This window comes from Echeneis naucrates, chromosome 14, assembly GCF_900963305.1.
Source record: "Echeneis naucrates chromosome 14, fEcheNa1.1, whole genome shotgun sequence".
In the NCBI taxonomy this organism is placed as follows: Eukaryota; Metazoa; Chordata; class Actinopteri; order Carangiformes; family Echeneidae; genus Echeneis; species Echeneis naucrates.
In genome coordinates this window covers 10190325-10213240 of record NC_042524.1, presented here as the reverse complement: position 1 = coordinate 10213240, position 22916 = coordinate 10190325, and the positions used below count along the sequence as shown (strand labels likewise).

At 42.1% G+C, this 22916-nt stretch overlaps 3 protein-coding genes across 4 annotated transcripts in view; 2 read left to right on the top strand and 1 right to left on the bottom strand.

Moving 5' to 3' along the window:
* ppm1e (protein phosphatase, Mg2+/Mn2+ dependent, 1E) overlaps positions 1–9696 on the bottom strand; it is a 35250-nt gene extending 25554 nt beyond the window's left edge. For both annotated transcript variants that reach the window (XM_029518834.1, XM_029518835.1), the window contains exons 1-2: positions 9561–9696; positions 9236–9429 (exon numbers count right to left, since the gene is read on the bottom strand). In XM_029518834.1, the coding sequence (XP_029374694.1) occupies positions 9236–9420 (185 nt within the window). In that variant the 5' untranslated portion in view covers positions 9421–9429; positions 9561–9696. The remainder of the gene's footprint in view (positions 1–9235; positions 9430–9560) is intronic.
* Positions 9697–10774: 1078 nt separating this feature from the next.
* smg8 (SMG8 nonsense mediated mRNA decay factor) lies at positions 10775–17226 on the top strand. The gene is made up of 5 exons (XM_029518833.1): positions 10775–11398; positions 11592–12495; positions 12696–12841; positions 14474–15358; positions 15712–17226. Exons 1-5 carry the CDS (start codon positions 10775–10777, stop codon positions 15922–15924), a joined length of 2772 nt encoding a protein of 923 aa, XP_029374693.1. The 3' UTR covers positions 15925–17226.
* Positions 17227–19952: 2726 nt separating this feature from the next.
* kcnj15 (potassium inwardly rectifying channel subfamily J member 15) lies at positions 19953–22779 on the top strand. Its single transcript, XM_029518634.1, has 2 exons — positions 19953–20135; positions 21383–22779. The coding sequence occupies exon 2, from the start codon at positions 21444–21446 to the stop codon at positions 22464–22466; it is 1023 nt and encodes a 340-aa protein (XP_029374494.1). The 5' UTR covers positions 19953–20135; positions 21383–21443; the 3' UTR covers positions 22467–22779.
* The last annotated feature ends 137 nt before the right edge of the window (positions 22780–22916 follow it).

Genomic DNA, 22916 nt, shown 5'->3' with positions numbered 1-22916 from the left:
ATAAAGCTGAAATCTTTGTGAGACCATTGTAATCAAGGTTCATGCCTTCCCTGACTCGAACACTTGGTTGAATATTATTAAGATTTTTATTATTATTATTGCTGTCATTATTGTGTGTTTTTTTGTTGGGTAGCGTTGTTGTTGTGTAGCTTAGTGGTCTTGCTTGCTCTCTTTCTCTTATCTATCTATATCGATGGATAGATAGATAAAAAGAGAGAGATTCATTTAATGATTAATGGATTTCATTGCAAGATGAGTAACTTTGAAAAAATAATGACAGGAACGTTTGAGTGATAAAACACAGTCAAGTACTAACAACAAATATAGCATCGTATTTTTCTATCATTCAAACTATCCTTACTAATATAGGCCCAAAAAACAACAACAACAACAACAACAACAACAACAACAACAACAACAACAAAAAACAAGCTGGCTGTGCAGATGTGACCTTAAATATTATAGGATAAACAAATGTGTTCAGAAATGATAGCTGTGTGTGGCTGTAATTATAAGATAGAAGAAAAGAAATTAGACATTTATATTTAGATGATTAAAATCACGTCACTTAATGTTAAAACTGCCGTATTTTCATCAGTAAACAACTCTGTCATCACTATATGGTTAATATCGGATTCATTCTTATCCCTTTCGTCACTAATCAGCCCCAGCTTTGAAGAGAAGGTTTCAGTTATCCTCAGGTGTAATGCTATTTTATTGCTCAAAATGCATTTATGGGTTTTTATTAATGATCTGTCTTTATTCTTTACAGACTATATTACTACAGCTGAAAGGGTCGCTAATTTGGAGATGCACCAGTTATGTGTGAATACAGACCCTGAAGAGTGGGAGTGATAAGAGTGTGTGGGCCCTTGGACATAAATGCTGCTGTACACTTCTGTATTGGCAATATTTCCTCTCTCCTGTGCAGCATCCTACTTCTGCTGGATAGCCTAAGGGAAGTTCTCATTAATAAAGCCCTCGAGGCTTTTGCTTGTTCTAAGCAAAGCACTCTCGTCCTTGAACCAGACGGTTAATAATGGTTATTGTTACCATAGCCAGAAGGAGCGATACTTCAATCAAGGAGTGTTGATGTTGATAAATGACACAAAGTGAGCGCGCTCAAGGAAGGGTGGACTTCACTGCTGCTTAAAGACTACTTTGTTTTTCAGGTCAAACATCTGCTTCATTTTAAAATGAAATGCATTGCTTTCATTGATCAATGATGAAATGAAAGTTTTGTGGTTCTTGGAGATAAAACACTCCAAACCTTTGACAAGCAACTAAAAGTGGTTCACAGCCAATTATATTCAACGTCTCTGTCCTCAGTTGAGTGGGGTGTTCAAATTGATCATATATTGTTGATTCATATTATGTTAGGCAGTTGCGTACTGCACATGCCGAACATGCTTACCAGCTTTGGTTTACAAGACAAGGACTTGAGGAATAAAGACTAACCAGTTCAAGATCTGCCAATGTTCACTTTCATAGGTGATGATGATGATGTTATGTTGGCAGTGCATTTCTTCCTGCTGTTTGTCCGGTAAATTTGAGATATTAGCTATAAAAGCTAATGCAGTGCAAAATGAATGCAGCGTCTGTTAGAGTTAAAATGGTGGCACTTATCCCGTAGCAGTATGACTCCAATTCAAGAGAGGTAAGGAAAAAAAAGGGGGAGACTGGAGAGACAACAAGAAGCTAGAAGTGTCATTGAGTCCGGAGATGAGTAAGTAGCTGACTACCAGCTAAAGCAATCACCCTTATAATCAGTACTGTGGCTATTACGGGGAAACCACTCAAGACTCTTTCTGCTGCAGGCTGCAGGCTGGCAGTTCCTACAAAGACGAGGCGCTATCACCATCATGAAACTATAATGCAAAAAAAGATGTTAATTTCACCCTCTGTAGTATTGATGCACAGTGCTTGAAGAAATAAGATGATGCATGTTACAGAGCGGATATGTATGACACTGTAGAAATTAAATGTTAGATTTCATTTCAAATGGAAATGTTGTCTTAGTTCATTCAGTATAAATGGGGGTTGCTAGTGTTTTGGGTTGATATTATTGAATTCACTGCCACGCTTGCTTGTTTCGACAATTTGTGAGAAAAGAAATTCCCATGTCGCATTTGTATTTTCCACTGGCATGGTGACATGACTCTGTTTCTTTCAGTTGAAAGCTTCCATTTCTCCCAGAGTCACCATGGCGTGAACACAGAGATGTGATTTAACATCTGTAAGCTGTAGTTTGCGATGCTGCTGCACCTGAGCACCACTTGTCCACAGAACTGTAATGACAGCCGAATGAGTAAACCTGCCGCTTTCCAGCACGCAATTCACACAATAATGTTTTACCACTTTAACTGTATGAGAGACAACAAATTTCAAGTTTCAGCTCTTAAACCATCACATATTTCACGTGATGGAGAGTCTATTAGGATTAAGATTCAGTTGGAGCCTTCACGTGATCGCCAGTGTAATTTAGAAGGCAGCTGGTTTAATGTCTTTTTCCCTGGCAAACATAATAACATGTAATTTTGTTTTACATCAACATAATTCATCATTGGTAATCATCATTAAACCTATAACTGATGCTAATCTCATACAGGAGCTGTGAGTGCAGTCAGTCTAAACAAAGATGTGAAAAAATGCAGCTAAAACAGAAAAAACTAAGGGTAGTATATATATTAATCGTATCAATAAATATAAAGATACAAATAATTCATAATAATAAGATGATCCCCAACAACACAGTCACTTGTGGTGATGTCGTAGTTTCGGTCTGAGGTTTATCCTTTAATAAACCTGTCATCAGCAGTTCCTCAAGCACCAACTCCTCTTTTATTCTGTGTGTGTCTGTATGTGTAAATACTTGAGTGCATCATGTGTGCTGGAGGAAGCCGGATCTACCCCCCTAGTTCTCTACAGCTGTGGGAGACATCTCTGTTTAATGAGGTCTAGAAAGGCTCTCCTCCCAATTACTATCTATCAGCTCTTAGGGTGAGTATGCGGCGGGTCATTTAACTCCCCCTCTTACCCCTCTTCAAGTAATCATCAATTCACCAGCAGTCAGTGAAAACAGACAGCGCTAGCACACCAGTGCCAAGATATATTTTTTTTTATCTCAGTCAGGATGACTGCTTAGGACAAATCTACCGTGCAGTCAATGTTTTTTTTTTGTTGTTGTTGTTGTTGTTGTTTTAAGCTCATTATGGGTCAATTCTTTTTCTTTTCTTTTCATTTTTTTTCCTTTATCAGATTAAAGACAATATAGAACTGAGGGTAGATAAGCAGTCCAAAAGATACATTGGCTGATCCAACTTCAACGTGGTGAGCTGTAGTCCTAACCTACTAAAAAAATGCACAATTAGCATCTTTTTTTTTTTTTTTAAACACATTTCTAGCATTTAGTCACGACACTGCGTCTATTCCGAAACAAGTGCATAGAAAGGGCAGTCTTTAAGCAGGTGCTGCTACTGAAACGGCCGTGTTGTCTGCCACTCAAGGCCTTCGGGCGAGAGCAGCAGGTCAGTCTTCAGTTTTTCATATGCTGCCACTCTCAGCTACATTTGATACAGTAAACAATCACACCACAGCTCTCAGCCTGCCTTTCTGACAGGAACACCACCTTTCACCTTTCCAAATCAACCCAGCCAATCCAATATGTCCCTAATGTTGCTTTCTTTTATATAACATGAAAATCAGGCCTGACTTGCCTCAGCACACGGTGCAGCTCTTGGTTAAATCTCACCCTGACCATTACAAGCCTACATCTATCTGCTGTTCCCAAATGGTGGAAAAAGCTCCTGAATCCTTTTAAGGCTTCAACAACCTCTTGAAAACTTATCTTTTCTCACACTTCTTTTTTGTTACTTTCTGATAAAACCACCTCCGCTTATTTGAGTAACTGTAATCTAATTAGTAAGTTAGTAAGATACCAGATATGCCACAAAACGAGTGTTGTGTTACTTCACACCTACAACAGCTTGTGGCAGTTTTTATTGTTTAAATAAAAATGGAAAATCTGCACTACACAATAAAAACTAACAACAGATGAAGGTGATCTGTGTGAATGTGGAATTCCTGCTGAAGACTCTGGTCTGAAATCAGTGAAACGTGTCTTGGGGAAAATAGAACATTAACATACAATAAGGGTGGGCGGAAACTAAATAAACCTGGCAGAAATGAACTAGTGTATGATTAAAATGATCAGAGTTTTATCACTCTGAAATAGGAAAGAGAGCACTGTTTAATTATGAGTTGAATTGGGCAGCAAACAAAATAACAATGTATGGGGTGGTGACTCTCCATTGGCCCCGTGCTGACAGATCACAGCTCAAGTCTCTTTTGGGAAACCCAGCATTAAACATTATGGCACTTTTGACTTATGGTTGAAAATTTGTTTACTAATGAGGTGCCGGTTCAGGGCAAGGCAGCGTACTTACTTCTGTCCTTGCTTCATATATGTCTGCTTATGTTATTCACACGGCAGCATAAAATCCCAGACACACACCTAAAATCACATCATGTTTAGGTGGGAGTAGATTGCATCCTCCTCTTCTCAGATGTGATTCCCAGCTGCCTGGAGGCAAATGGATTAAAACCACACTGGCATTATTTTAACACACACACACACACACACAGACTCTGTCCACACCCCCCAAACTCGTTTGAGCACACCGAGTGCTTCATCCACCCCCTATTAACACACACTCACACAGAGAGGGGATCTCTCTCCTTGCAGAAGTCTATTATTAGCTGTTCAACCCAGAGACAAACTAATGACATGTTGGGATGAATCACCAGAGCTGCTGCCTCCAACTATCATTACACTCACAGCAGAGCTACTGTAGACAGCCATGTAGGACGGTGGCCACGACATATACTCATTCCATCAGTCTGCTGCGAGAACCGCAGTGAAGGTTCTCATCCACGAACCACTGAGACCCACGTGCCAGCAGGATTTCACTGCAACACCAGATTCAGCTAATATCTCGTTAGCACTCGGAGCCCAGAAGCCCTATTTTATACCGCACCTGACAACCAACATCAGTGTATTCAACGGCAGCTTTTATTTGGGACCGGGTATTTAACGGGAACACTGTTTTGTGTAAGCACCAATGGATGCCTGGATGTCTGGTTAGAATGGCGATCTAACTTACTCTGATGATTTAAAGCAGCAAAGATCAATATTTTTTACATTAACATTTTAAATCAATGAACTAACAGATTCTGCAGTTCATCTCATCTCATCCTCTCATCATAAACGTCTTTAAATTCTACTTACTTCCCTGTTTCAGCTTTGGCTCAAAATACAGATGCACTGATTGATGCTCCAAATCACTTTGTTTTAAACCAGCACATATAATAATGCCTGGTCTCATGTTACTTGAGATAAAAATAGCCCCAGTCAGTCGGAGGCAGTGAGGTATGAAGAGTTTACATTCACATGGTCCTGCAATGACCAGACTCGTTAAATGGACAGATTTTATTGATCAATTTAAATAATCTCATGCTTCTTATTATTTATTGCCATTTTACCCACTTTATTGAGCGTAGATAAGCAGCAAAGTAATGGCAACTTCAAAAGCACTGGTGTGCTGCTTGTATTGACTCTGATGTTACCTGTTATCTAAGTGCAGCTAACAAACTTCCACATATAAAAAAGGCTTACTACAACATAGTCAGATGCTGCTGCCAGCTGCATTCAGATTGACGACACAAAACCATTATCACTTCATGCACGGATGAAAGTGCGGTTTCTATGACAACCAGATGTATACAATGAAAGGATGTGTCAAACAAACACCCAGTTTAGACCGAGTCTGTGTACGTTTTCACTGAGTGCTGTGAGCTCAAATGCACCGAGGCAATGTTAATGGAAGAATAAGTACATACATTCAATGGTGTAACAGCTCTGAATAAGAGCAGATACCTGATCTGTGCTCGCTGCTACTCCTGAGCCAGAGCAGATTTGACTCCAGCCAAATACTGTAACAGTTAATTTTACACATTAAAACACCAGACAAACCAGATTGAACTGAAGTCTGTCAGATCAGCTGCCAAAGTGATGGAAGTTTCTTTATTTGCTCGAATAGATGTTGCTTGTTACGCAGTTTGTTTGCCTGTTCTGTGTTCAAGTCCAGTCCAAGATATCTCAACCAGCTAGGCGGGCTGCTGCAAGATGGTCTCTAAATTAACTAAATTAACTCTGCTTTGGCACCAAAATCATTGAGAAAATATTATATCTTCAGCGAAGAAGATGCAGATTTTGGTGATCATTCTCTGAACATTCATCCCCATGAGCGACCAGTTCAGTGTTGCCATGTTGTTTTCTCATCGTCAATTTATAGTGTGTTAAAACATTATTATGCTTCAAATGACAAGTCTGAACCACATTTTTAGTCAGTTGGAGTACCACTCTTTGTTGAAACATCCATCCCACAATACCCATTCCCATAATACAATATTTCCTCTATTGCTCCTGATGAACAAGTCAGTTGCTTTGCTATATGACAATAAACATCATCATTTGTTTTGTTTTTTTTTATGTGGGGAAAACGTCAAGAAATTCACAGACGTTAGAAGCTTTCAGTATTTACCAACTTGGAAACTCAACTGTGCACATGCAACAACAAAAATGAATGTCTCTTTTGACCTTGTGAGCAAAGAAGGCGCCAGCTCCTGATAGCATCTCCTAAGATAAACTGCACCGTGGAGGAGAACCAAAGAGTGATTCATCAGCTCCAACAAGCCAAACGTATAAGACACTAGCTGAGCCAGAAAAGAGAGACAGTGGGATGTTACGATGCGAGGCGGCAATCCGCAGTTATTTTGGTGAGTTTGGCTAATAGCTGTTTCCCAAAGCCAGATTGGATGGACTTTAAATGGCTGTGGCACCTTCAGCTTTCAGCCAAATCTGGTCATGAGCAGTAGTAACACTGACATTTGGAATCACACACCAGTCTGACTGTTCTCCTGTGCTTTGGAGAGATGGCCACAAAAAAAAAGTTACAACAACCAGCGGTCATGCTCACATCTTGTTTCATGTTTGTTCAGCGCCAGAAGGTGTGTAGTTGTCAGGAGTTGTTAGAAACAATTTACACAAATTGTATATTCCACTGGTGTAAAAAAAAAAAAAAAAAAGATTCTTTACAAAATACATAAGACAAAATGGATGAAGAAATTTTACGGCCAGAGAAAATTCTTTGAAAATGGTTTGAGAAACAGTTAATTGGTAAAATGAGATGTGTATATTTATTGAATACCTAGTATATTTAATGTAACGACATAAAAAGGGACGAATGCTCTAATTGAGATTGTAAAGAAAACGTGTTATCTCAGAGAACTGTGTGCTGATTAGTAAACGCTGCAGGTGTTGGTATGCGAACTATTGACAGAGAAAGTTTTTTATACTAAACTAAGCCAAGATAAGCAAAACATTTTCTCAATTGATAAATTAAATTCATAGTCAATCTGAAGTCAAATGGCTGGAAATGGAAAAGCTTGGCTTCTAAAAATAACTTTAGCATTCTTTAACGCCAATTTCCTGTCAGTTGACTAATTGAGCGATCGATTAATCACTAAAAGGACTAAAAGCCAAGACGACCCCAGCTACATATTTATGCCAAACACAAGAGCAGTATTGATCCTCTCTGCAAGACAATGGATAAGCATGTTATGCTATTCCTTTAATAGTCAAACATTATAGTTCCCGTAACTCTTAAGACACAGACATGCTCAAAATGCACGGGAGCACTTCAACTTTGAAGGAGCTCAAATCCTACACCGAGTACACTGAGAGAACGGGGAAAAAAAGATCAGGTTTCAATACAAGACTTTAAACCATTTCTTCCAGCGTTTGTCACCAGACGTAAATGTGCATTAGCTGCAGAATTGAAGAATGTTGGATGCTGATCAACATTAAATTCTCCAGCCACTCAAACCTGGACATCATGGCAGCCATATGAATGTTGCTTCTACAACAGGTGAACTGTATCGACCAACACCTCACAGCGCTACCAGTAGCTGTATGAGATCCATCTTGCCACCAGCACATGCTCTCCATCACTGCTGAAGCAGCTGAAGTACGTCTTGACCTTCTGAGCAGCACAGAGTATATATGCCTGCAGGGTCTGTGTTCAAACTGACCAGTAAAGTCATTTTGGAGCGTACTGTACATGCAAGCAGCGGCCCCCTTGCCACTTTGTGCCCTAGATGAGTCCTTCCATCCTGTTTTTCCCAGCACAGTTTCTGCACCTATTTTGGATTCAAAACCAGGCCAGGCAGCAAAGCTCAGGTCAGAGCTCTTCTCTTTTTTTTGACTGTTTCTGCCAAGTTTGACCACATCTTTAACACTGGCCTCTTGATTTTTTGTTTTAACCTGTCAAATTCAATTTTTTTTTTGCCTATGGACCGATTGTGCTTTCTCAGTAAAATATATGAAATTGATTGTAAGAGCATGTGAAATGTCTGAGCTTAGTAAAAATGTCTTCTTTGCATTGCAGACCTTTGGAACGAGCTGCGGTGGGAGTCAGGGATAAAAAAAATATTAAAAAAAACCCCGCTGATCTGCACGATGTCACAGCAGCTTAGAGTCATACTGTCAACTGCACCAGTTTCCAAAAAATGCAACATTTCAGTCCGTGTCTCGCATTTTCAAGTGCAACGATCAAGACTAACAACGTAACCGGCGAGGTTATTTTTAGCCTGCATGAAGACGAGCTCAGCAGTGATGGCGATGGCTTCCTCCCCCCCTCCTCCGCCTCCTACGCCACGATGACGTCGTGCTGTTACGCAAAACCAGGGGTTCACCTTTTGAGGACCTCCAGCTCTGTCACCGCTGGCGTCAATCGGTGGCAGGAGCGGAATTTAGAGGCAATAACCAGACTCATAATAAAAACACTGATACCACAGAGCCTGGCTGAATGCTGCGCTGAGTCGCTGTGTCCGCTTTTAACTTCTGCTTCAGCTTTAATCCCCCCCACCCCTATTAGGCTTCAGCAGAGACACTTGTCTAAACTTGATGTTGGACACACCCAGCGTGCCGTGGAGCAGGTAGCCGGCAGACAGGTTATCTGAGGCGGACCCAGCCCGGGGTCTCAGCCCGCTCACCTCTGCACCGCGCATCCCCCCACAATTAAAAAGAAACCCCTCCAAAATGAACCGTGCATTTCAACTTCAACCATACACACAATGTAAGCAACGTGCAGTGAGTGAAAAGTGCACACTTAACTATTTGTAGAGGTGTTGGAGACACAGGTCGATGCACTCCCCCTCCACCTCGTCCTGAGACACCAGGTCCGTCAAGGGGCGCATCGGCACCGGGTCGGTGTCCTGCAGAGGCATTCTCATCTCCCGGAGAAAGAGCTCCAGGAACCGTCGGAAGGTTTTCTCCTCTGCTGCAGAGCCGGCCATCATTTCTCATTCCTGGACAGACAGAGACAGCTCCGCCCGTCAGTACACTAACTTGCCGGGCTAAGAAGAGAACAGTCAGTGCACTAAGCAGACCAACAGGGATGTCAGTGTGCCAACAGACCAACTCAGTGAGTGTGTAGTACCGGAGGAGCAGTGCCGTGGACCACCGGTGTGTCTGGAAGCAGCGGGTCGGACTGGATGAGAGATGATACTACCAGAGGAGCTGTCACAGGTTGGACCAGGTCCCCATTCAGAGCCGAGCGAGAGCGCGCACCGCGTTATCGGGGATTTCGGCCGATCAGAAAGCGGTGACGTCAGAGACGACGCACCTCTTTACATTTAGCTCATGTACGCGGGCGCCGCCTCCTGTCTGACGTCCGGGACCCGACTATGTGAGGGCGGCTCCATTTAGGAGCACTCTTACTGTATATGGTAAATGTCTGTTTGAATTTTTTATAAGGGCACCGTGTATATATCAATTATAGAAGGCAACTTAGGATTGGACTCATACAGACTACTCCACCAAGGGCTGTATAACACTGTGGGTTCTAATGAACCAGTGATATTTCTGCTGAACATTTCTCCTGTAAATTATGTTGCACTGGACTCACACGCCTGTATTTAAGTTCTCTCAGCTGTGGAGGTGGTTACCATGGCTTAATCAGAGCTAAATATACATTTTGTTTGTGAAAATGTTACAAACATGACCTGTCAGCAACAGAAGAACCGAGTCAAAACAAGAAACTGAACCGATGAAGACACAAGAAACAATAAGATTACAATAAACTAATCAACAGCGTTGTCCCTTTTATCAGACGAAGGATGGATGTCCAAGCAGTCTCCTTTCTGGACAAATAGATGACTGAGACAAAAGACAACACTTTTTTACATCCCCCTCCCCCCTAATGTGTTTGTCTGCTTCTATATTCTGTTTTCATTTTCTTTTTTGACAGGGAGGACAGAGATGTGGGCACATGAAGTTATTGTACAATTGTTGTTGTTGTTAAAACATTGTGAAATCAAAAGGTAGAAAAATTACTTACACTTCATAGACCAATGCGGCCCAACTACACAAATTAAAACTAAATAAAATAAACAATCGATACAAATTACCATAAACAGGAGATATCTTACAGATGGCAGTGAGCTGTTGTCATTATTATTATTATTATTATTATTATTATTATTATTATTATTATTATTATTATTTACTGGCCAGAAATATCTGTCAGACTATCAAATAGACGGCACCTTACCGGGAGTCAGTCTGGCGGTTTTTGTATCTACTCGGACATTTTATAGTCACGAGCCCGGAAATAGGTGCGTCGTTGTTTTTATTCCCCTTTCTCTCTCCACCATGAAGGAGGTGAACATGGCTGTTCCCATGAGTTTAGGGGCTCTGCTTCAGTCAGACGTCCAGGAGGACGGGGCTTACCGGGACGACGGGCTGTGTGTGGTCGGTATTTTCGGAAAAAGCAGCTTGCAGCCCGGGCCGCTGAAGGAGTCCCTCATCAACAGCCTGGCGGACAAGCACATCTTCTCCCTGTTCGACGGACCGCAAGACGGCGACACGGCGGACAGCCACATCCAGGCTCTGTACCACCAGGAGACCCGGGTGCTTTACCTGCTGCTGTCCTCCGTCTGCGACAGCCGCCAGCTGCTGCGGGCCTGCCAGTCTCTGAGCGCCGGCGCTGGACACTCCGACGCCCACGACTTCTGGAAAGGTCTGGACCGGCAGCACTGCCTCCATCTGCTCTACATGTTTTCCGTGTGCCACGTCCTGCTGCTCGTCCATCCCAGCCAGACCTTTGACGTGACCTACGACCGGCTCTTCAGAGCACTGGACGCCCTGCGCCAGAAGGTGCTGCCCCTGATCCGAGCCGCCATCAAGGACTGCCCGGTGTCCAAAGAGTGGAAGGTGAACTGCCGGCCCTGCCCTCCGCGCCTGCTCTTCGTCTTCCAGATGACCGGCTCTCTGAAGGTCCTCTCTTTTATGAAACTGATTATCAGCATGTTCATTTCCTGCTTTGACATGTGAAAACGCAGTAGTAGATTTAAATAGAAACAGTTGTGAGTTAAAGAATAACTGCAAACATGGGACGGGGTGGAGATCCACAGTAATCAAGAGTTTTACATGAATTTTAACGAAGCATCCTCTGTGTGTTATTCCACAGGTTTCTGCAAATGGCTCAGAGTCAGGAGGAAACCCAGACAAACCCAAAAAGCACTCCCCCAGGAGGAGGCTACAGCACGCCCTGGAGGACCAAATTTATCGCATCTTCCGTAAAAGCAGAGTCCTGACTAACCAAAGTAGCAACTGCTTGTTCACGGTGCCCGCCAACCAGGCGTTTGTGTATGTGATACCAACAGCAGACGAAGACCCGGTTGGTTCTCTGCTCAGTCAGCTGAGATCCAACTGCATCTTATCTGACCAGGACTCCACCACGTCGGTGTCGGGACCGAGGCGTTACCAGCAGATGCGACGTTCAGCCCGGCAGTCCAGCTGCGGCAGAGATTCGTGCAGCGTGTCAGTGGGTGCTCAGCTAGTAGACTGCAGCTTGAAGGAATTCCTCTGGCAGCATGTAGAGCTGGTGCTGACCAAGAAAGGCTTTGATGACAGTGTTGGACGAAACCCACAGCCTTCGCACTTTGAGTTGCCAACCTACTCTAAATGGGTCCAAGTCGCCTCCAGACTCCACCAAGTCCTAATTAGTAACTCAGATGAAGAAATAGCTGAGCTAGCCTCAAAAGTGCAAAGCCAGCTGAAGGTATTGGAGGGTTTCCTTGATGCTGATACCAAGTTCTCAGAGAACAGGTGTCAGAAAGCTCTGCCACTGGCTCACAGCGCTTACCAGTCCAACCTCCCCCATAACTATACGACTACGGTCCACAAAAACCAGCTGGCGCAGGCTCTGCGGGTGTATAGCCAGCATGCTCGCGGTGTGGCTTTTCAGCGCTATGCACTGCAGCTTCATGAGGACTGTTACAAGTTCTGGAGCAACGGCCACCAACTGTGCGAGGAGCGAAGCCTGACTGACCAGCACTGCGTTCATAAGTTCCACCTACTGCCTCAGCCAGGTGAATCCTCTGTCTCTGCTCTCGTTTCCTCAGTACAGGCACTAGTGAAGATTATCTCCACATTGGAGTCTCCTGGATAGTTTATGTTGACAGTGACAGGTCACGTCAGGTCACTATGGGTTTAGTCTGCAGGGCAGTTAGTCATATTGTGCAAAAATGAATAACACAAAAGCACAAAATCTGAATCTTCGTTTCTGCAGGAGAGAAGCCAGACATGGATCACAACCCACCTATCCTGAACCATAACAGCAGGGGTCGCTCCACCAGCTCCTGTAACTGTGGCAGGAAACAGGCCCCTCGGGAGGATCCATTTGACCTCCAGGCTGCCAATTATGACTTCTACCAGGTCAGGATTCAAACTACACTTTGACCACTGCTGAGTTGCCTCTGTTGACTGGCTGTCAAACACCACACATTTATCTTTGATAGAGTTATCAGATACATCTTATTTAGTGTGGAATTCTTACCGGTAAGCTTTGCTTGCTCTGGTGTCTTTGCTCTTCACTTTCTGGAGATTCTCATGTTTTTTAAATGAATGCAAAAAGATGTATTCCTAAAATAATTTAGTTTCCGTTGTCTGAGTGAAAAGTTATCTTCCGATATCTATTTCCTAATGTGTCTTGCTCAGCCATGGTAAGTGGCTAGTAAAGAAAAAAGGGAATTTCATAGTGATGACTAAGATACCCTTTAGGGGTGTGCCAAAAAATCAATTCATATAAGAATTGAGATTCTCATTTGCTACGATTCAGAATCGATCTGAAATGTCCCAAAATCGATTAAAATAAAACAAATCTGCAGGCTGTCTGCCTCCATTTTGTATGTGAGACATCCTGACGTCATCACAGAGCCAGTTCTGTAACAGATGCATGTGCGGTAAGCACCAAAACAAGGAGGAAACTACAATAATGGAGGAAAGAGAGATGCAACGGACCGTCCTTCTTGAAGGCAAAGATATGGACTCAATTTGGTTTTTACTTAGAGCCCTATAAAATCTGTTTTATTTTTTCCCCCAGTTTTTAATTTTTGAGTATTCATTTTATGCAAATTTAACCCAGAGACAGTGTTTTAAGTAATGAAATATAGAGCATTTCTTCAGTTATAACTGATCATTTTAATGCTTCCACACAGCAAAAACATAACAATAAAACAATGAAACATACGTCCCACAACTTTGGTGGAAATACTGTAAACTTTTTAATTTCTTCAGTTTTCCACAGATTACTGACATCTACATTGTGTTCAGCTCAGTAAATCACTCTCGTTTGACTTAGCACTCAGCGCTCAGACGGCTGCTTCGCTGGTGGGGGGCGTGCATTATTAGTGACACCCTCGGACAATTTTCCCAACAGATACGCTCCTTTTTATTCCGAAAAAAAGACCGGGGTTCAGTCTCTCAGCTAGTCTCTGGAGGGGGGATCCGGTGTTTCGTCTAGTTTGGTCTAGACTTGGGGTGAATGAATTCCATTTTTAATGTCTAATCCTGCGATTCCGTCCATGATTCCGTGATCATGGATTTTATAGGGCCGAAAAACCCAGTTCCCTTACATTATCATCTAGGTTATATCAGTCTTGGAGTGTCAGCCGAAATGTTTTCAAACAAGATAAGAAGTCCATTTTCCCACTAAACACTCCTTCCCTTCAATTAGAATTATCTTAAGAATAATTAGGAATATCAACACACCTTTGAGTGTATATACAGTCTGTGAATGTGTGTATATTTTAAAGATTTCAGAAGTATTCTTTCACACTATGGCCACCTTGTTATAAACACCACGTAAAAGAATTTTGACTGACATTATTCCATCAAAGCACCATCATAGCACAATCCCATCGGCTCCAGCACCCAGAATTCAGAAACAGATAAGTGGTAGAAGGTGAATGAATTCTCCCATCATCATTGCTCAACACTCTCAGATATTACTTTTAATTATTATTATTGTAATTTTTTAAAATATGTTCTTGAACTCCACCTAACCAGATGCTGGAAGAGAAATGCTGTGGCAAATTGGAGAGGACTGAATTTCCAGTGTTCCAGCCAAGCACTCCTGATCCAGCACCAGCCTCCAATCAAGCTCAGCGACTCCCGTGTGAAGCCTCAGGGTCTGGCGAGGCAGAGAGGCTGAAAGATCCGAGCACCGTCCAGAGTCATACACCTGGAGACACCAGCCTTAGCTTGGCTCTCAGTCTGGGTCAGTCCACAGACAGCCTTGGTGCCTACGGTGATGGAGATGGATCAGAAACCCAAGTTCAGCAAAAGAGACCAAGCCTTGTAGATCGCCAGCCATCCACAGTGGAGTACCTCCCAGGTATGATGCACTCTGCCTGTCCTAAGGGCCTGCTACCCAAGTTCTCCAGCTGGTCCTTGGTCAAACTGGGCCCAGCAAAGTCATACAACTGCCACAGCGGTCTGGAACATCCAGGCTTCCTCCCCGGGTCCTCCTTCCTCTTACCGTGGGACTTGGTGATCCGCTCTCGATCCGAGGAGGATACTGGCCTGACGGAGCCTTTGGATGGAGGCACGTCCTCGTGGCCCGTCCCCAATAAAACCCTGGTTGGAAAACGAGGGAGCACTGGAGGGCTGGGTAGGAGTCGCAGGAGGGATGACATGGCTCGTGCGTTTGTGGGTTTTGAGTATGAAGATAGCAGAGGAAGACGCTTCATTAGCGCTGGACCTGATAAAATTGTGAAGGTTCTGGGGCCAGGGGGTGCCAAAGACCCCGCCACCAGGGTGCTAAACACAGATATGCCGCTGTACATTCCCTCGCCTTCTCAGGGCCGCGGCCTGAAGCCTCACTACGCCCAGCTGGCTCGCCTTTTCATTGTGGTGCCTGATGCTCCACTGGAGGTTACACTCAACCCCCAGGTAAACAGCTAAATGTGTATAAAATACCACAGTACAGTATTCTGAGCAGATTATCTGGCAGTCAAGCAGAACCTTTTAAGTGTAGGCAGGAACATGATGCTGTATGGAATCTACATGAAGCAGACAGCATCACCTGGATACTGGGATGCCCAAAAATGTTTATTTTAGTTAACTAATTTCATTTGTTTTGGCATACCGTAGTGTTTAAACATCTGAGACCGCTGTCCCATCCCAGTGAGAAGGCGTTTTCAGACTTCACCGTTTATATTTGAGCTCTGTGAGATGTACGCTATGAATAGATATTTTAAATAAATAAAACTGTCATATTAATCCTTACAATGTTGTGTTTTTAGGTCCAGCCTGGTCCTCCTCCCTGCCCAATTTTCCATCCAGAGCAGGCAGATATAGTGTTGCCCCCTGATGGTCTTTGGGTGCTACGCTTTCCTTACTCCTATGCAACAGATCGTGGCCCCTGCTACCCACCAAAAGAAAATCAACCACTCAACAACTACAAAGTGCTACGAGGCATCCTAAAAGCCACCACTGCTAACCCTCCACCACAGTGACTTCACCTTTCTGGATCTGGTCTCATTTATTGACAACAGCTCATACAGACTGAGCAATGGCAGGGTCAGTTATCCCGCTCCAAACCTCTCTAAGGGTCTCAGAAATTAATTTCTGGATTCTCATTAAAAGGAGCTTTGAATATTCACGATCTCCATAGATTTGTCCTATTGATTCTGAAGAACTTATGACCTTCCTGTTTTGAGCCTAATGCACACCAAATTGCTGATTGATTTCATGTTGGAGGAGGAACACAGTAGTTGCACTTGGGAACAGTTGTTCCTATATAATCATCATGAAAATGTCACTTAACCTGAGTCAGCTATGTGTTATCAAGTTTTAATTTCTGTGTCAGAGCACTTCCTCTTTGTAAATGTTTCCCTTTTGACAGACTGTAAAAATCAAGCTCAGCGGCCATTAAAGGTTGAGGTGAAAGAACAGTAATGGGGTTGAACTACAGTGTATTCTGTTTCCAGTACAATATCTACAATACACACATCTCCAAATATCTACTGCAACATTGATTCCTGCATGCAGTCCTAGATCAGAGCTGCGGTGGAAAATGTTCATGATTTGTTGTAATTAAAAATAACTACTGTTCCTCCTGTTTTATTAAAGTCACGTGGTGGAGCTAAATACTAATGTGAACAAAGTATTGATCTGATTAGTTATTGTTTTAGGAAATCAACATCATTATTAACTTTGGCGATGAAACCAATCACTCTGATCTAGATATGGAGTCATAATTCATTTTGTTCACTAGGTGGGGTTGGGACCATAAATTTTAAACCAGCTCATTATTCCCTGATACAGAAATAACACTTTCACAGCAGAAACCAAATGTAAATGTGTAGTTACCAAGAAAGAGTGGGGTCATATTGGTCTGTTTTATTAATTATTGAGGCCATTGAGACATATTCTTTTAATGGATGAAAGAGTGGCATACTGAAGGTGTTCAGTTTGTATACTGAACACCTTCACTCCAGCTGTGTCAAAGATTCAATTCAGTATTCAAATTCAAGTACACGTATTTGTGTGTTTTAGAACATGTAACTTTGGAAAGCTGACTCTTAAGTAACAGGCCACATCAGATAAATCTGCTAAAAATGAAGATCGACAGGATCGAACATATAAGTGTGTGAATAATTTATTTTTGTTTCTCAAGTTTATCCAAAGTTCTGTTTTACTGAAACACCATTGATATTCTTTATAACATGAAGGAACCAGGAAATCAGCTGATCTCATACCTGACACACACACACACATCTAGCCGCCAGGAAAGAGCGTAATAAAATGGCGTTAATAACAAGTGAAGGTGTGTGATTCACGGTCATAAAGTCAGGACTGATAAAAACATTCATTGTATTGTAACAGTTTGAAATTGTTCATCCTGTGACCTGTCACATCAACTTAAACTCAATAAAATCATTTTTAGGTTTTTCGCAACATCCAGCACTTCAACTTCAATACAACTAATTTCGGCCTGAGATGATGCTTAATCCGCTTCCACTTCAGTCAACACCTGAATTTCATTTATTGCTCATATTTCAAATGACATCTTTCAATTTCTGCCTTTTATTTAACAGCTGCTTCACATTTTCCGCTCTTCTATCATTCACATTATTAAGTTTATTTCAGTTATTGAACTTCACTTAACTCAAAGTTCCTTCAGCACTTACACCTACAGCAGGTTGCCACTTCAACTGCTTTCATTAGAAACAGCTCTTTTTTTCCAAAGTTTGATCTGCTTTACTTGTGTACTTTGAGTGTTTTTCAGTTGCCATGTACACTGTGTGCACAATTATTAGGCAAGTGATTATTTTGACCATATAATCATTTTATCCACAATTTCTAACTCCAAGCTGTATAAACTTGAATGCTCATTGGATTTAATGCATATCAGGTGATGTGTATTTATGTAATGAGGGAGGGTGTGGCCTAAGGAGATCAACACACTGGTACTGTCAGAGGATGTGGTACCAGCCTCCCATCTTGTTTTTTTTTTTAAGGTTTCTTTATAGTGTACCCACGACACCGTTAGCTCCAGTAAGGGAAAGCGGCTAACTGGAAGTGCCGCACAAAAAGACGGAAGTTCGTCACTATTTACTTCCATGTTTGAAAATAAGGTGGATATCAGGGTATGCATAATTATTAGGCAGATTCCTTTCCTCAGGAAAGATGGGCCAAAAAAGAGATTTAACTGACGATGACAGTCAAAAATTGTAAAAAGTCTTTCAGAGGGATACAGCACTCGTGAAATATCTAAGATATTGGGGCTCGATCACAGAACCAAACGTTTAGTTGCAAATAGTCAACAGGGTCGCAAGAAATGTGTCAAGAAGAAAAGACGCAAATCAACCACCAAAGACGTGAGAAGAATCAAACATGAAGCTACCAAGAACCCATTATCCTCCAGCGCTGCCATATTCCACAACTGCAACCTACCTGGGGTGTCAAGAAGTACGAGGTGTTCAGTTCTCAGACACATGGTCAAGGTAAGAAAGCCTCTGAACAAGGCACATAAGTTGAAACGTCAAGAAATATCTGAAGACAGATTTTTCAAAGGTTTTGTGGACTGAAGAGATGAGTGACTCTCGACGGACCAGATGGATGGGCCCGTGGTTGGATCAGTACCAGACACAGGGCTCCACTTCGACTCAAGACGCCAGCAAGGTGGAGGTGGGGTACTGGTATGGGCAGGTATTATTAAAGATGAGCAAGTTGAAATTGGACTCAAAATCAACTCTCAGACCTACTGCCAATTTTTAGAAGACACTTTCTTCAAACAGTGGAACAGGAAAAAGTCAGCATCTTTCAAGAAGACTGATTTTTATGCAAGACAACGCTCCATCACATGGATCAAAGCTCCACTGCGTGGCTGGCCGGTAAAGGCCTTAAAGAGGAAAAACTAATGACATGGCCCCCTTCTTCACCTGACTTAAACCCTACTGAAAACCTTTGGGCCCTTCTTAAGCAGGACATTTACAGTGAAGGTAAACAGTACACCTCTCTGAACAGTGTCTGGAGGAGGCACAAAGCTGCACAAAAAGTTGATTCTGACCAGATCAAGAAACTGACAGACTCCGTTAATGGAAGGCTTGTGACTGTTATCAAAAAGAAGGGTGGCTATATTGGTCATTTTTCGTTTGTTTGTTTGTTTTTTCATTTCAGAAATGTCTATTTGTAAATTTTGAGTTTGTTTATTATTCTCACTTCAACAGGTGAAAATAAACAAGTGAGATGGCAAAATCTTTTTCATTTAGTTGCTTAATAATTCTGCACGCTAATAGTTGCCTGATAATGGTGTACATATAGATATTCTCTTAAGAAAGCCAAAACTTCACTTTTACTACTTAAATGTTCAGGTTTGAAGGTTTGCTAACATTTTGGATTGACCAAGAGCACTGTAGTTGTACAATAACAAAAATAATCCTCAAAAACACAATTTGCCTAATAATTGTGCACACAGTGTAGTATGTGATCTTTGGAGACAAAAATGCAAGGTTTTACATCAAACTACACTTCAAGGCCCTTTAAACTGACATCATCTTTTTCCAACAATTACACCTAAACTCCTTTCAGTGGTTGAATTTTAACTGACTTTTCAACTTCAGCCTATTTAGTCTAATACTTAAACACTTTTCAGCCGATTACATTTTGTCTTTCAGCACCTCAACTTTTGCTACCATGTGAACTTATTTCAGTGTTTCCCTTCATCTTCAACAACAGACGCTCCAAAGACTCATCCATTTATGATTAAACTGGTGTAATTGTCAGTGACAGTATTCCACCAGAATTCAGGCTACCGTTTACTTGTAGTGACACCAAAATGTGTCTGAGGAATTCAAAGTGCCCTTCAGAGAACAGCGATAAATCTGGGTGTGTATAAAGCAACAACAACCATAAAAGGAGGAAAACAAACTTAAAGTGTTTCAGGTCACTGTGTCCACCTTTGTACAGGTATGGGAGGTGGGGGAATGAAAGCCAACCCACATGTGGATCAGAGTTTACAGCTTAGCTTTGTCTGTCATCTCTGTTCTTACCTGAATACCACCGTGCCAAAGTTCAGCGCTCACAAACCAGGACAATAGGAGAAAGAAGACACTGAACTAGATGTTCTAAGGCAGCTTCATTTCATAAACTGTGTGTGACCCTGAGATAACTCAACACAAACACCCGAAACTATTCAACAAGCTCAACAGCACAGCAGGATGTGAGTATAATACCCGTCAGTTTTATCGACCGATCAATCATTATTTAAAATGTCCTCGGACTCCTGCAATGGTTTACTACAAGATTAGCTTTTTGTCCTTGTGCTGAATGCTTTAAGTGACATTCGATGTTATGCGGATATTGGTATGTATGTATATTGCACATATTGATTTTGATCATTAGTCACCAATGTTTTACTTTTCAAGATTGTTATTGGATATTTTTCTAAGTGTTCTCATGTGCTTTACGTGTGTGTTGAGGGAGCTTATTTAAATTTTTCATGTTAATGCAGGAGAAACTCAAATATGCTCACAATATGCTGTGTTGTATGTAATGTTTGAGAAAAACACTCCAAATATTACTGTTGTTGCAGAGAATCTCCTGCACAATATTTGAGGTCCTTGAAAAGAGGTATTGCGGAAAACATAAAAGATAAGAAGCGGTGGTGAGAACAGAAAACCAATGATTTGTGTATTTTTCTAAGCAGTTTTAAATTTTATTCTTTGCTTTTTTGGAGGGGGGGGGGGTTAAGATTTATAATAAAAAAGATCTAATAAGCCCATTTTATAATATACTTATCTGGATGACTGTATGACTACCTTATTTTCTAGTAGATAGGTATTAAGCATTTTATCAACTGACGTCTAATTGGAGAATAAAGCTAGGAAGCAATCAATTTGTTTTCCCCTGTTTTGTCTGTGCACACCCTTAAGTGCCACTAGACAATGGAAATACAAATACAAATGGTATTCCAGAAGGCTAAATCACTCCGAAGCACAACAAAGAAACATTGGTACATTTCCACTGGACAGAGCCCGCCTGTTGTCCTTGTTTCCAGTCATAATGCTAATCTACACAAAGCCGGTTTTTGTGGTAGTTTTGTATTGAATGAACACCTGTGAGAATGAGACCAACCTCCTCATCTAACTCTCAGTAAGAAGTTTGTTGCCCACAATGTAATGACTCTGTTATGTTTATGCATGTGACTGGTAGAAAGTAAGTTAAAAGACTCAGAACACTGATATGGTTGACACAGCACCTGGAAAGACCAGTTGACCTCCACATATTAAATTCCACCTCAGTTGTTCATCTCAAAATCTGGTCACATAAAACCGACTGTATCATCGTGGCTAGACACCAGAAACATTGTGTTTTTGGTGTAATGACACTTAAAGTGTATGTGTAAATACAGAGTATTAGCTAATAGATGTGAAATGTTAGTCCTATCTTTTCTGTTTTTCTTGACAGACCTTGCTTTGGCAATGCAAAGCTGAGAAGACACTGTTGATCTACATCGACGCAGAGTAACATGACCAACAAGAAGGCACAGGTCCTGCGAAGGATTGTGTCCAAAGATGGACACAACAATGTACGGATTGATAATGTGGAGGGCATGGTCAAGCTGTATCTCCATGACATCTGGACCACTGTGGTGGACATGAAATGGCGCTACAAACTCACTCTGTTTGCCTCTACGTTTGTCATGACCTGGTTCCTCTTTGGGGTAATCTTTTATTTCATCGGCATGGGCAATGGAGATTTTGAGGGCAATTTGAATTCGAACCACACACCCTGTGTGATGAATGTGGAGACGCTGACTGGAGCCTTCCTGTTCTCTCTGGAGTCACAGACCACCATTGGCTATGGTTTTCGTTATATCTCAGAGGAGTGTCCCCTGGCTATCTTCACCCTGGTGGCTCAGCTCGTCATCACCGGTCTGGCTGAGATCTTTGTCACCGGTGCCTTCTTAGCAAAACTGGCTCGGCCGAAGAAGCGAGCAGAGACCATCAAGTTTAGCCAGCAGGCAGTAATCTGCAGGCACCAAGGAAGGCTGTGTCTGATGGTGAGAGTGGCTAACATGAGGAAGAGCCTTCTGATTCAGTGTCAATTTACAGGAAAGCTCCTGCAGTCCAACGTGACAGCGGAGGGGGAGAAGACACAGGTCCACCAGACCTCTGTTGATTTCCACATGGACTCCAGCGGGGAGTGCCCTTTCCTTATCCTCCCGCTCACCTTCTACCATGTTCTGGACGAAAACAGCCCACTGGCAGGACTCAACGCAGAAAACCTTCACACTCGAGAGTTCGAGCTGCTGGTGACACTCAATGCCACGATGGAGTCGACAGCAGCCACGTGTCAGAGCCGCACCTCCTACGTTCCCCAGGAAATCCTCTGGGGCTACGAGTTCAAGCCGGTGCTGTTTAGCACCACAGGTGGCCGCTATGTGGCGGATTTCAACTTTTTTGACAAGGTGCAAGTGGCCAACGATGGAGCCCTCCTAAAAAACAACACAGAGAAGCTGAAGATTGAGGAGAACTATAAAAAACAGTAGAGGCTAAATTTGTTGTTGTGCCAATCAGTTCTTCTCACACTTACGGCCCACACAGTAACATCTTATAATTTCTTTCTGTTTAACATTTTGAAAAAATTAACTGTACAAATGAAAGTTGTGTTTTCAGGAGTAGTTTGTACTAATATTTATGATGTTCAGTTGTTGATGGCCAGGAAGCATTTATAGCAAAGATATTCATTGTGATGTATTCAATAAGGACACACAAGGCTTAATATGGCATGAAGGGGCTTATATACATGGTAGAGGATTCTTATTTTGGTTTGTAAATAAAATGTTCTTTATTAAGTAAAAATAACAGTGCCATGTTCATTTTTGACTCAGTGAACATTGGAAGATAACTACTAATCCAGTAGAAGGACAGCATGATCCTCTAAGGCCATGTTGCATCAGGATTTGATTTGTTTTTGTTTTGTTTTTTTTAAATAGGTT